This window comes from Candoia aspera, chromosome 15 (genome assembly GCF_035149785.1).
Source record: "Candoia aspera isolate rCanAsp1 chromosome 15, rCanAsp1.hap2, whole genome shotgun sequence".
NCBI lineage: Eukaryota > Metazoa > Chordata > Lepidosauria > Squamata > Boidae > Candoia > Candoia aspera.
In genome coordinates this window covers 15,088,997-15,103,602 of record NC_086167.1, presented here as the reverse complement: position 1 = coordinate 15,103,602, position 14,606 = coordinate 15,088,997, and the positions used below count along the sequence as shown (strand labels likewise).

Sequence of the window (14,606 nt, the reverse complement as noted above, 5' to 3'; positions counted from 1 at the left end):
CTTTCATGTATTCCAATAGAAGAGAATATTCGTAGCTCAGGGATGAACGGTGGAGTTCCTGGTGCTCTCTTGCTGGGTGGCTGGCAGACCCAACTAAGTAACATCATCAGTGATGAGTGATCAGAACATCATCCACTCTTCTAGGGAAGGCTACCAAAAGGAAGAGACAAAATAAAACTATAAAAAGGCTAGATGCTTCCAATATAGAATCAGTTGGAAAAGGAACCGGCATTATAAGTGTACTTTTGAAAATTCGCTTAATTTACCGCTGCTGGCTTCCAGGGAAGGCTACACAGGATGGCAGCGCTTACATTGCAACGATAGGACAACACTGAGGCTTTCCTCTGAAATTTTGCCAAGCCCATACATCTTTCAAGCACAGCGGAACTTTCGGCATCGCGCCTTTTGTTTCCGCCCCTACCCAGACCGTGACTCCCCTCAGCTTCGCTCTCATTGGCTCAGGCTCAGCCCCCGCTTTGTATCTTCGGCGTCGGCGATTGGCCGCTCAGGGACCCGTGCGCGGTTGCCCGGGTGATGGCTGCGGTTGCTTAGCAGGTGTGCCCTTCTGTATGCGGTCCCCCATCGCGCCACGGAAGAAGTCATGGCCAGCGTCCACGAGAGCCTGTATTTCAACCCCATGATGACCAACGGCGTGGTCCACGCCAACGTGTTCGGCATCAAGGACTGGGTCACCCCCTACAAGATGGCGCTGCTGGTGCTGATCAGGGAACTGGGCCGGACTGGGCCGCATCTCAGCCTGCTCGAAAGGCGGCGTCTCAACCGGCTGCTGCTCCCGCTGTTGCAGGTTCTGGGGGGTGGAAGAAAGAGGGGGGGGGGCGGTCTGCATCGCTTTGGGGCTTTTTGGTGGCGGTGGGGCACTTTAACAGCTTTTCCTATATCATTCGGGGCTTTTAAGGTGAGGCAGGGTCTTGAGGCAAGGCAGGATTTCATTTATTTCGATTTATTTCAACAAATAATTTAACTGAAATTATCAATTTAATGTAATTATAAATTCGTAATTTATAAGCCCGCCCAACTCAGATAGTGTGACTCTGGGTGGTGGACGACAAAAAAAGCACATGATAAATCCAAAAGAAGAAAAAACAAAACCATCTAACAGGAAACATGTAAATACAAAATATAAAATGGCTGCCAAGCACACAACAAAACAACCACTATAGACTATCATGCACGGCCTAGAAAATGTGGGCAGAGTTCTCTCTCTCTCATATAGATGTTAGACCTCGGGGTCATCCTCCAAGGCGAAGTACAGTATGGGGCTACTGGGAGCAAGGAGAGAAAAATGCACATCATAGTTAACAGGGCTGCTGAACTACTCCACTGTCTGGGTTTGCACAATACATTGAATCATAATCGGAAGTTGCCAAAAGCAAACCAATTTTCATATTGAACCGAGTTTATTGGGTGGAATGGATGTGATAGGTCTCAACCTGATTAAGCGTGTTGTGGGAACACAGGTGATGTATTGTTAAAGCCTGTGGAGCTCATTCTTGTCTGTTTGCTTGTTGGAGTTATATGACTTTCCTGCAGGAGACTGAGGTGGCTAACATGGAGTCTGTCTTTGCTTTATCTCCCCAGTTATCAAAGTTATCCAACGAGATGGACTTGAACCTGGGTCTAAAACCAGTTCTTGTCTAACACCTGAACTGGCATAACCACTCCGTTGGTTATGACCAGCAATATATAAGAGCTTTATGAGGAAAACTAGACAAATCCGTGCAGCATAAGCCATCAGTGATTTTGATGGCTGCATACCACCTTCTCCATCACAGGAAACATGACTCAAGTACTAGTTTCTGAGTAGTGAGAGTAAAATAGGTCTGTTGCTCTCCTAGAATGCTTGTCTCCTTCCTGGGTAGATATATTATGCTAGATACTAGATAATCAAAATCCCCATTTAGCATGGGCACTTTTGCCTGCTTGTTGAAAAGTAATTAATGTGTTCCCTGTAGTGCCTAATTCTGGAATGATATACAAGTCCCACGCAAAACAAGTATAGTCTTTCTGGTTATGATAAATAGGGCTAGGGTGGTATAGTTTGTTCCTGTACATTAAGAAATCATTGGTTAAGTTTGCACAGCATATTAGACTAAATTGTGGTTGAGTGAATTGGGCACATTCTTCCAAAGTTTATTTCGTGATTCCGTATTCTGTATAAATCCATGCAATTGGGTTAACTCAGGAAATCATATTTCAGTTAACTGTGAGTTAATGGATCGTGTGAATGCAAGCATTCTAACTGTTAGTGTTGCTTCCCATTCTTCATTTAGGGTCCTGATATGACACTGTCTCGTTTGATTCAAAGTATTGATGAATGCTGCCCTGAAATAGCAAATTCTGTTCAAACAAGGTAAGTGTTTTTTTTTTCTTTTGCAGATACCATTTTGTCTTATTTGTGTCCACTCTGTTTTCCTTACCCAAGAAGACTTGTTAGTGGGGTTAAATGTGCTTTGAAGGATATAGTTAGGGATTTAATGAATTTCTCTACAGTAGGTTTTAGATATTTTAAGTGAGAAGAAAGTTTGTTTTACAAGTTTGCAACGATAGAAAAGGTTTCTTTGGGTGAAAAAGCTTGTTCAGCTTGTGATCGTAATTATATAGATATTTGTAAGAGCTGCTTTGAATGCTCCTCCTGGGTAGAAAGGCAAGGCTTAAATCAAATAAAAAATAATAATCTGGTAAAAATTAATTCTACTTACATATACATAAGCACTCTTGACCTTTCTTGCTTTTTAATGATAAAGTAACATTTTCTAAGAATTTGTGCATAAAAATACAGATAGTTGATCCATTTTTCTGTATTTGAATTTCAGTTTCTGGCCTTGAGGATAAGCATATTCTGTATCCTTTTTTTTTTTTTAACTTTGGTGCTACAATTTCAATTCTGTTTTCAAAATAATTATTTTCTAACATTCATCTTTTGGGGAGGGACTATAGTTCATGTGTTTTGCACACAGAACCAGGTGGCACATCCTCTATTGGCTTTATTTATAGGATCAAGTTGATGGCAGAAGGAGAATTGAAAGATATGGAACAATTCTTTGATGATCTTTCAGACTCATTCAGTGGAACAGAACCAGAAGTACACAAAACAAGTGTTGTAGGTAAAAATATTACTTCACATCTTGAATCTTTACTCCTTGATTAAATCCTAACTGTCTGAGCTGGCGGTGACTGATAAGGAAATGGATTTTGCAACTGGGTGGTTTAAATCAATAAAAATATTTACCTGGTGTGAGGTTAGTCAGAAAGGATAAATTACATATTGGGCTGTATTAGGAAAGGAACATAACTGCTAATATCTCTATGCCTTTATACAAATTGTGGTGCAACAGCAGTTGAAATATTGTATACCACTGCATCTCAGACAGGTGTTTAAAAGGGTGAGTAGGTTCTGTCAGGAAAGATTATAGCATTTAGAGATTTGTGACAAGTAAGGGTGAAATATGCTATAGATGTTTAAGGTATGGAGAAAGTAGGAAAACGTTTGTCTCTTAATCATAACACTTGCGGAACAGATTATGGCTTCTTAACACAATTCAGAGAATCTTACTGTAGCTTAACCACTTGCGAACATTTTTCATAGATACATTTCTAAACTACAAATGGCTGCAGCTTCCTGCTGCACCATACATAAAAGGTTGTCATGTACAACTTGGATATGGTTGAAGAGGACTTCCTCAGCCTTCTCTGCAATTTGCACAATCGGTTGGCTTTAGTAAAATAAACGGGACTTAGTTTGACATGCTTCTTTTCTATGGATTTGTAAAAGTCCCAATTTTTTGATGCAAAGATTCTTTGTGCAAAAATTTTCCCATTCGTTCTGCTTGGGGAAATGGCTCCCTGTAGTGGTGGGAGTGGGTATTACAAGACCTGGGGAAGATGCGGTTTGAACGTGCTGCGGCGTAAACCCTCTGGAGCTGACAAGGCAAGAGAAGGCCCAAGTCCACGATCACAGTCTCCTTAATGTCTCTGTAGGGTTGTTCCTGCGCCACATGACCCTGGCCTATAATAAGCTCTCCTTCAGCCAAGTGTACAAGCTTTACACAGCTCTCCAGCAGTACTTCCAGAAAGATGTAAAGAAAAGCAGGGGTGATGAGAGCGAAATGGAGCTGACACGGTGCGGAGAACCGGATGAGGAAATGGAGAAAGAAGAACTCGATGGACCGCTCGGGTTATTTTTTATTCCTTTCTATGAAGTCTATAGGCCGCCCCAATCTGTGAGGCCTCTGAGCTGCTTATGACACGATAAGACAATGTTGTACATACTCTAAAAAGCCCCAAGTCTGGAGAAACCAACAATCATTGAATAAGCCAAAACCCACACAAGGAGTCTGTCATCCTCTCTAACCCAAAACTGGGGGAAGAGCCAGGTTTTTAGAGTTCATTTAAATAAGGGAAGGGCGGGAGTCGTACGAACTGCTAAAATTAAGTGTGTCTAGATTTAGGCTGTTGGCTGGTTTCAGGGTAAAAGCCAGGGGTGATCCCAAGATTTCCTGGTTTGTGTGTGGCCAATTCAAACTCTTGGGTAAACTTCACAGAAAGTTAGTTCTGAAATTGTTCTGTTTCTATAGTTTGGCAAGGGAGGCCCATAATTGTGTAATACGTACAGTTGCTGTAACTTTATTTGGACCTAGCAGAACAGCTTGCAGGTTCTCAGAGTACCTTAGCTAATGAAGAGTTCAATCAAAATGGGAAGGCTTGCATCCTCTTGTGTGACATCTGGGGGGCCTCTGCTGTTTTTTTTTCCCCTTTTGAACCAAGCTGCTATCTTTGCTGCTGCTTTGCTTTGTAAGTTTCTGGTGAAATCTCATGATGGGTTCTCTCTTTGAAGGGAGGAAGAGATATCCTGCAACGGCCCACTCTCACAGAAGCAAGCAGAATACTTTCTCTCTCAACAGGTATGTTAATGGTTAAGCTCAAGGTAGACTGAGTACTTTGGTGTATTCTTCTCACACCGCTCCCGCCATCACAGCATACCTGAGATGTGGGAAGCTGAACAGTGGTATGTGGAAGATACTCAGCAGCCTGAGGACTAAATGGGGGAACAGGAAACCAAACCATCCTCTGGATATGCCTGCAACCCCAAGGGGCAAAGTATTTTATTTGATGAATTTCCTACTATCTCTATACAAGAGTATCTGTAATTGGTTGCACAAATATATACACCGCAGAGAGGCATACCCTAATATAAAGTGTACATGTACTGGATTATAATGGGCATTCCAGAACGGGGGGCCCACCAGAGAATTCCTGTCACCTTCAGCCTTTGGGAAGCTTCAGATCCGGGCAATGCTGAGGATGGGTCTGTGCTGACTTCTGCAGCTTTTCATCTCAGGAACAAATTAGCAGTAGCCTCTTCCTCATTCTTTTGGCATAATAATGCAGAGCTTTGGCGAAATCTCTCTCTGGCGGTTTGCAAACATCCTCTCGGCCCATCTGTTGCTGTGTTAATTTTAAAAAATGCTTAATTTTTATTGTTTCCGTAAATTTACATCTCTCATCTGAAACTAAAGGTTCTTTTTAAAAAAAAATTAATTCTAGGCATCATTGTTGAAAAATGATGAGACCAAAGCACTTTCTCCAGCATCTTTACAAAAGGAGCTGAACAACTTGTTGAAATTTAACCCAGATTTTGCTGAAGCGGTAGGTGTGGATTAATTTGCTTTCTTTGCCCCCGTTCCTTGCAGCATATTGCATTGTAGTGGGCCAAGCAATTGGGCTGAAACCTCTGCTGCCGTTGGTAAAGCTGCATGAGTGTCAGAGAGGCATGGCAGGCCAAAGAGCTGCCCACGGTGGTTGACCTGGTGTTCTGACCCAGAAAAAGGTTTTGGCGGGTGGAAGGAGCTGTAGAAACAGCAAGAATCTAGAGAGTTTGGTAGTGGACAGCCTGCAAAGATAAAAGTCAGGAATCAGGGGAAGTGCTGGATTACAGGTAGTCCTCACTTAACAACCATTCATTTAGTGATGGTTCAAACTTATGATGGTGCTGGAAAAAACTGACCTGCAACCTGTCCTCACATTTACGACTGTTGCAGCGTCCCCACAGTCACGTGATCATGACTTGGGCACTTAGCAACCAGTTTGCATTTATGACCTTTGCAGTGTCACATGGTCACGTGATCGCCATTTTCAAGCTTCCCAGCCAGATTCCGGCTAGCAAAATCAATGGGGAACTGCATGATTTGCTTAACAACCACATGGTTCACTTAACGCTCATGATGATTCGCTTAATGACTGCTGCAAACAAGGTTGTAAAATTGGGTTGGATTTGCTTAATGGCCTCAGTTAGCAACTGAAATTCTGGTCCCAATTGTGGTTGTTAAGTGAGGACTACCTGTATGGGAAGAAGCAAGTATGCAGAAGACTGAAGGATAAAAAGTAAATATCAGCTGGGGGTGCCCATGTTGGGAAGGAAAATGGAGAAAGAAGAATGCACAGAAAACCACAGAATGGAAGGAGTGGAAAACCTTGGAGACTTTCTAGTCCAGTGCAAGAATCTAGAGAGCCGGAGAGGTGAGGAAGGTTGAAAGTCTCTCATGGAAGAAAGAGCTTGCCAAGCGACTTAAATGCCGCCTGAAATACCATGTCTAAAGGCTGGTCTTGTGCCCTGTGCTGAGCCATAACATGCTTGGCTTAGCCTGATGGGTCAACCCAGCCATGGTTTGTAAACTATGGTCTGTGACTGAATGTAACGTGTGAACCCAGGCAACTGTGGGTTCTCCCACCAACTTGCGGTTAAGGAAACAATTATTTAGCCCAGCATCCCCAGATATGGCTCTGGCAGCTTACGCCTTCTCGGTTGGTTTGTTTCCAGCACTATCTAAGCTACTTAAACAGCCTTCGTGTGCAAGACGTGTTCAGCTCAACGCACAGCCTCCTCCACTACTTTGACCGCTTGATTCTCACCGGGGCAGAGAGCAAAAGCAATGGCGACGAGGGCTATGGGCGAAGCCTGAGATACGCTGCTCTTAACCTGGCTGCGCTGCACTGCCGATTCGGTCACTAGTGAGTTCTTATCTAGTTGCAGAAGGTGGCACGGGACCCCTTTCCTTCCCACCTGCTTCCCCCCCCTGTCCTCCCAGCCGTGCGTTTGGGTCTGGGTCAGATGTTTCTAATATCTCTTATTTGTTATTTATTTATTTTCTATCCCGCCTTTATTGTTTTTATAAATAGCTCAAGGTGACAAACATCCCCAACGCTCCTCCCTCCTCCTATTTTCCCCACAACAACAACCCTGTGAGGTGGGTTGGGTTGAGAGAGAGGGACTGGCCCAAGGTCACCCAGCCGGCTTTCGTGCCTAAGGTGGGACTAGAACTCCCAGGCTCCTGGTTTCTGGCCCGTTGCCTTAACCACTAGACCAAACTGCCTCTCAGCATTAGCAAGCAACATTAGCATAATGGGAAAGCATTCTCACTTTTGCCCCTCCGCCCTGTGGAAACTACATTTCTGCTCCCTGCCCCAAAGAAAACTAGGTCGAGTGGCTAACCTGTAGCATCTTCTTTGTGGGGGGTTCCATATTAATAGACCCCTAACAGTGGCTGTGTTTCCTTTCTGACTGCAGCCACCAGGCTGAGCTGGCCTTGCAGGAAGCCATCCGGATTGCCCAGGAATCTAACGATCACGTCTGCCTGCAGCACTGTTTGGTAAGCTGGGGGAGGCTTCATGGCAGGAGGTCCGAGATCCTCCCCACTGCCATTCCACTCTGGTGCTTTGAGCCGAGACTGCAGTTGCCAGAGTCTGAGGATCACGTAGGCTGACGTACACGTCCTGGCCAGTTTTGATCTAGCTTTAAAAAGAAAAAAGTTGGCTGCTTGAGCTTCCTTTCGTGGAGCCCTTTCTTTTTTTAGCTGCAGTAAATCTGACCACATGCAAGGATGCTTCTGCTGAATCTGGAATTCCTAATACGGGGGTAGATCCTGGGGTGTCCGTGGAACCCAGAAGACCCCCAGGCGCCTCCTTTTGTGCTTCCTGTCCTTATTATAAAATAGGAAGGCCAAGAACTGGCCTCTGCCGTGGTCTTTATGTCCAGCAATGCCTTTGGGCTCCACGGAGGGATGGGATGGTAAAGAGTATCTTGGGGGTGGGGAGCTCTGGAAACAGGAATCTTGTGACTGGTGTTGCCCACCGTGGCAGCCCTTTATGACCAGGCAAGTTTTCCATGAGAGACTTTTTGGAGACCACCCTGTGCTCTCCCAATTCCAAATCTGATCCCCCAAGAAACCGTTGCCTGCCTCAGCCCTGATGCCTCCAGCAAAGAAATCCACAGTAAAAGTCTGTCCGTGTCCACTGTGATGGGACTTATTCCCATGTGAGTATGTCCAGGCTAGCCTCATCTTTGCCTTCAGAGTTGTAGCTGAGTTCTCTGAACGTACCTGGTTTGCTTCCTTTTTAACAGCCTTTTACATGGCAGAGAATACAGATCTACAAGTCATAGGAGTGGCTGGCCTGAATTGGGTACTGTCCATTTCCTTGTGAAAGCACCAGCATCAACCACTGCTAAACAGCGTAACTTTAGTTCTCAGAACTCATTGATCTGCAGCCTTTGCACATCCATTCTTAGCGGGTGGTGAATTTTGCTTCCGCGTCGGTCCTGGGGGCGCTTTGCAAGAGAGACTCATCTATGGTTTTCCTTGTGTAGCTGTGAGAGTAGCAGTTCTGTCTGTCTTGTGTCACTTTTTCACCAGAGCTGGCTGCACATCTTGGAACAGAAAAGATCAGATAGCTGCATCCTCCTAGAGCACTCTGTGAAGAAAGCGGTGTATTTTGGATTACCGGTATGTGTCAGTTACCTAATCAATTTCTTTCTTTTTTAAAAAAAAGTCTCTTTTGCTTGGGTGACAATTTTTTCTTTCAAAACACCCTCTTTCCTCTTTCCTAGTATTTAGCTTCCCTGGGGATCCAGTCCTTGGTTCAGCAAAGAGCTTTGGCAGGGAAGACAGCCAACAAGCTAATGGATGCTTTGAAGGACTCAGACCTCTTGCACTGGAAACACAGCTTGTCCGAACTTATTGATATTAGCATCGCCCAGAAGACAGCCATTTGGAGGTTGTACGGGCGCAGGTACGTCCGCTGTCGGTCAGTGCAGAAGGGCTGAGCATGTGTAGGAATTCTTTGGAAGCTCAGAAAATCTGCTGACGCGAAATTGTCAGGAAGCCAAATTCAGGATTATTAATTAAATTCACCTTAATTAAAATTAAGAGTGTGAAAATACATCTTGGGGCATTCACTGTAATCTAGCAAATCAGAGGAGCTGAATAAGACCTCTAGAGCACCTTCCCATGGACTTGCAGACAAGGGGAAAAGCACAGAATAAATTGTACCTATTTATTTATCCAATTTGTCCCCACCCATCTCCTCCCATTTGCATAACAGCCACTGCAAAATTGAGCTCTTGAATGGCAGAGATCTTTTTTTTAAGGTACTGGGAGCATCTCTTCCAAGTGGAATATAAAGAATGGGCCAGAGGTCAAAGCTTTTATTTGATGCCCATCAGTAGCCTGTGTTTTTTTCTTTCCCTAGCACAATGGCACTCCAGCAGGCCCAGATGCTCTTGAGCATGAACAGCCTAGAGGCCGTGAATGTGGGCGTTCAGCAGAACAACACCGAGTCCTTTGCCGTGGTGCTGTGCCACTTGGCTGAGCTGCATGCAGAGCAGGTGGGTGGCATGTTTCAGTGTGCTGCGATTCCGTGCGATCCGTCTCATCCTGATAGATCCCTGCTCTCTCAGTGACCCTCCTGCTGTACCCACCACTCCAGTCATTCTAGAGCAGTGTTTCTCAACCTTGGCACTTTTAAGAGGTGTGGACTTCAACTCCCCGAATTCCCCAGCCAGAATTCCCCAGACACCTATAGAAAATATTCCAGTTCTCAGGTGTTTCTACAACTTCTCCTTGGGTGAAGCTATTTCTATGTCCATTTCTGTATCTGGCCAAGTGATCTATGGTACCCTAAAACAGAGCAACATCTTAAAAGAGAACAAGACTTTTGAAAGTATTTACAGCAGTGCAGCTTTACTGTTTATCTGGTCATGAATTAAATCTTTTTTCTGGAATTGGTATTTTGTTGTAAGCCACCTAGCATCACGTAAAAGTGAGATGGGTGGCTGTATAAATTGGATGGATGGATGGATGGATAAAAGCACTTCTTAACGTTTTGTTTTTATTTTTGAAACTAGGGCATGAAGTCTCTTAGCTTGACTGCCAATTTCTACTCCATTCATTCCAATCTCCCTTTTTATACGTCAGGGTTATTTCACAGCCGCCTCTGAGATACTGAAGCATCTTAAAGAGAGATTTCCCACCAACAGTCAGCATGCCCAGGTGAGCTTCAGCAATGAATTCCGAGAACAGGATGCTTTCTGACTTTTTTTTACTTTATGCGTTTGCTTGCCAAACCCTGCAAACATATCCCAAAGCTGAGTTATTAACAGGGTGCTGGCTGTTTCCAGAAGTACTTCTGAAGTGCCAGATCTGGATTTCTCTCCTGCCATAAAAAAAGATAATGTTGAAGGGAGATAAAGAAACCCTTTAAGAAGTAAAGTCTAAGCACAAACTATATTAATGTGTTGATGTATAAGCCAGACTGTCATAACCTGCTACTTTCTGGACTGCAAATCTCAATCCTAGAGCAACATGGTCCATTGCAGAAATCGGGAATGATGGAAGCCGGAGTCCCAACACATCTGGGGTACCATGTATATTGGGGCAAGCTGGATATACAACAATATGTGTTGGGTGTGCAAGCTTCACAAATACATGAGAATCCAGTTCTTCCTAAATCTAGATTCTCATCCACTCCTCTTGCACAGCTGTGGATGTTGTTTGATCAGAAGATCCAGTTTGATCGCGCCATGAACGATGGCAGGTATCACGTTGCCGACTCGCTGGTGGCTGGGATTACTGCTCTGAATAGCTGCGAAGGGGTTTACAGGTGAGAGATCACCAAATGGCAAAAAAAAAAAAGTGTTTGGGGGCTTTTGATACCTCATTGTAACAGGATTAAAATGTGTCTCCCATAAAAGCACTGCCTTCTTTTGCACAGGGCTGCCCTAACATACAGTACAGAAGTGTGTCATACCTCTGCCGCGGTAGTTAAAATGCTCCGCTAGGATCCGAGTTCGGATCCCCTAATTAGTCACAGAGTAACTGAGTGACCTTGGCCTCAGTCTTTCGAGCCCAACCTACCCTACAGGGCTGTCATGAGGATAAAATAAAGGCAGACCCTCCCTTCTCTCAACCACTACTTTGAGCTCCCAGAAACAAGCCAAACTAAAAAAAGCAATTATAAATTGGTAAAAAGTGAAAGCAATTCTACCTCCTGAATTATGGAAAGCCTCGGTTTCTTGCTTGTGGGCACACTGATTTTCTCCTTGGGGGCGATGTTCATCAAGTACCTGGATGCTTGACCCTTCTGTGAACAAGATGGCACATAGGCCGGCTGGCTAATACCTTGCCTGTGCATCCGCGTCTGGGTTTTGTCTTTCAGGAAAGCCGCTTTGTTTAAAGCCCAGAATCAAATGTCCAAGGCGCACAAACTGCTTGAGAAGCTCCTGATCCACTGCCATAAAATAAAAAACACTGAGATGGTGATCAGGTAAGATCCCGGGCAACTGTTTCTTGCAAAAGGTGGCATTCTGTGGGTTGTCTTTCAGCCTTTCCGGCTCCACCTGTGCTCTCTTCGGTGCCCAAGAATAGCACAGAAGAGAGGAGAACTTGCACGCGGGTGGCGTTTACTCCTGAGTGGTAAAAATGGGAAAGTCGCTCTTGGAGTGAGATGGGCGGCGGCTAAATGTGAAATGTATATACATAAATAAAACAAAAGCTTTGCATAAACCTTTGCACAAAGCAGAAGGGTTGATGTCCTTTAATGTTTTGGAAGCATTGCTATGAAACGGTAGCATGCTGCTTCATCTCTGCTTTGGGGTATCTTCCAGGTGTGGTCGAAGACGAGAGGGAGTGCTTACTTAGTTATTTATAGCTCATATAACTCATATTTCTAAGGCCACCCAACTCCAGACAACGCTGGGCGGCCCACAACAATAAAGCAAAGCATGAAAACAATTCATCCAAGAACGTGCAGCGGTTAACCTGAACCTCAAGAGGCAGTGCTTAAAAGGGTCTTGGGGACGTAAGACCGAGAGGGATGGGGAGCGAGTCACTTGTTTCTAGGACCTCTAATTCCTCAGCCATATGTTCTCCCGTCTCTTGGGGTCTAGCGTCCTGCTGTCCATTGCCGAGCTGTATTGGCGGTCTCTGTGCCACACGATCGCTTTGCCCATCCTGCTTCAGGCCCTGGCGCTGGGCCGGGAATACCGGCTCCAGTTTTTGGCGTCAGAAACCATCCTCAATTTGGCTTTTGCCCAGGTACAGCTTTGCTTTTTCTTCAGTTTGTCTGTCTGCCGTAAGAAGGCAGAACCCTTTCTACAAAGCTGACAGCCCACAAACATCCCCCACGGACTTGGTTAAGCTGGTTGGGTATTGAGTAAACTACAGCCAGCTGGCGTCACGTCCTACTAAACCACAAACCATGGTTTATAAACTACAAAGAAACTCCACTTTGGTTTCCTGCGGTGGGTGCTGTCAGTTGCATGCAGGCGCACAGTGTGTGGTTCCCCACCCACCCCCCGCACGGTCATGTGCTTTTAGATCAGTTTGCCACAAGGGAATTGGCCAGCAGAGAGGTAGGATCAAGGAAGTAGCTGTCTCGAAATGCAATTGCCTCTGTATTTCCTTCTTTCCCAGCTAATCCTCGGGATCCCTGAGCAAGCTCTGAGCATCCTGCATACGGCGATAGAGCCCATCCTGGCCCATGGGGCCGTGTTGGACAAAGGAGCGGCCATGTTTTTGGTTGCCAAGTGTCAAGTTGCTTCTGCAGCCTCTTATGCCCCCCCAAAGAAGGCAGAAGGTAGTTCTCCACACTGTAAATCTCCTTAAAATTCTGGAAAATCTCAGTACAATGTTGCAGTTGCTATTAAAAAAAAAAGGCCGACCCAAAGAGGAGTTTCTTCCAGTGTGGCTCCCTGACATTCAAGGCACTCCACCTGTGGTTTCAGAAAGAGCAAACACTCATCAAGATGAGTAGCTGTTGGCAGCCCCTCCCTTAATTTCCCTGTCCCCTCACTTTTTTGGGGGGGGTGCCTTTGAGTTAGTGTTGACTCCTGGCAAATGCCTGGACTAGTCTCCTTGGCAAGGTTTTTTGGAAGTGGTTTGCCATTGTCTCCTTCCTAGGGCTGAGAGAGAGGGACTGGCCTAAGGTCACCCAGCTGGCTTTGTGCCCAAGGCAGGACTAGAACTCACCGTCTCCCAGTTTCTGGCCTGGTACCTTAACCACGACACCAAACTGGCTCCTGCTAGCATGTTTGCTGCTAGTTTTACATTAGAGAGAGAGAGAGAGACCACTACACCAAACTGGGTCTCATTCTCCTTTTAATATTATCTGACTTGGAAGTCGTCACCATCTCTGATAGCAGCAAATACAGTTATGTGCTGTGCAAAAGCAGCCCTCCCTCCCTCTGTGTTTATCTTCAGTAGGTGAGCCCGCATCCTAACGTTGCGAGAGAGGGTTCTTTTTTAGGGCAGAATCACACTGTGTTTGGTTGGGTGGTGGGTCTCTGCCGAAATACACATTTTGAAAAGGAGAAGGCTCTAGCTTAAAAACTGATTATTTTTTTCTCTCTTTTTCTCCCACAGCTCTGGAAGCAGCTATCCTGAACCTGAATGAAGCCAAAAGCTATTTTGCAAAAGTAGACTGTAAAGAACAACTCCGGGATGTCCTTTATCTGCAAGCCAGGCTCTTCCACAGCCTGGGTAAGACCCAAGAGAGAAACCAGTGTGCCATGCTCTTCCGGCAGCTTCATCAGGAATTCCCTGCCCGTGGGGTCCCCCTGATCAGTACTTTCAAATGAGGCCTCTGAGCAAAGGGATCTGGTCCTTTGGGAAGACCCCTCGAGCCACTGAAATGGAGTGAAACCTGCACAAGGGCACCTATTCAGGTGCATTTTCCTCTGCAGTTCCTCCTTTCTTCCTCCTTCACTCGTTTCCACATGTCTCTTATTCCGTGTAATGTTCAGTCATTGGAAATACCAATAAATTGGTGTGTGGGTGCAAAGATGTGTGTGTGTGTTCTGGGGGGAAAGGTGCATGGAGTCAGTTTCAGATGCCCTTCACACTTGGTTTGTCTTTTTGGTGATCGAGGCCGACTGACCCATCCTGGTTAAAGTTGGCTTCCCCAGATGCAACCTGCCACAGGCCCACGGGCAGCGTCTTTGCCAATTGTGAACCATTGTACGGAAAGGCAGGGCCTTCTGTGTCCGTTAAAACTTCCCCTTTTACAAGCTGGTGTGGTTTGCTCCTTAGTCTGGAGTTTATACACTTTGAAACAATGCCTTGTTTGAAGTAGGAGAATGTTGCTGGCTTTACAGATGGTGCAGAAGCAAACACCTGAGTACTCCTCCCTCGTGTCTGTAGGTTTTTCAAGTCAGGAAGCTTGGTTTGCATTTGACCCTTGTATATTTGGAGGTATAATCTGCATTGTAATGACTCTTTGTACACAGAAACACACTTGGAAGGAACTGCAGCATGTAA

General features: G+C 45.3%; 1 protein-coding gene across 2 annotated transcripts; it reads left to right on the top strand.

The window, feature by feature from the left end:
* Nucleotides 1-536: 536 nt before the first annotated feature.
* On the top strand, nt 537-14,130 carry ANAPC5 (anaphase promoting complex subunit 5). Of its 2 annotated transcripts, XM_063315539.1 has the most exons (17): nt 546-805; nt 2,292-2,371; nt 3,016-3,125; nt 4,000-4,195; nt 4,856-4,922; nt 5,566-5,667; nt 6,839-7,029; nt 7,586-7,667; nt 8,709-8,798; nt 8,903-9,084; nt 9,544-9,679; nt 10,269-10,343; nt 10,832-10,953; nt 11,509-11,616; nt 12,239-12,386; nt 12,765-12,927; nt 13,713-14,130. In XM_063315539.1, the coding sequence occupies exons 1-17, from the start codon at nt 602-604 to the stop codon at nt 13,925-13,927; spliced, it is 2,271 nt and encodes a 756-aa protein (XP_063171609.1). In that variant the 5' UTR covers nt 546-601; the 3' UTR covers nt 13,928-14,130. The 2 variants fall into 2 exon arrangements, with proteins under 2 accessions (XP_063171610.1, XP_063171609.1); XM_063315540.1 differs by lacking the exon at nt 12,765-12,927 and having other exon boundaries at nt 537-805; nt 13,713-13,872.
* Nucleotides 14,131-14,606: the final 476 nt, after the last annotated feature.

What these genes read in the sequence shown, in the direction of transcription:
- ANAPC5 (XM_063315539.1), top strand. Translation starts at nt 602, where the DNA reads ATGGCCAGCGTCCACGAGAGCCTGTATTTCAACCCCATGATGACCAAC. An exon ending in CGGTGTATTTTGGATTACCG is followed by an intron (nt 8,799 to 8,902) that starts GTATGTGTCAGT and finishes CCTCTTTCCTAG; the next exon opens with TATTTAGCTTCCCTGGGGAT. An exon ending in CCCCCCAAAGAAGGCAGAAG is followed by an intron (nt 12,928 to 13,712) that starts GTAGTTCTCCAC and finishes TTTCTCCCACAG; the next exon opens with CTCTGGAAGCAGCTATCCTG.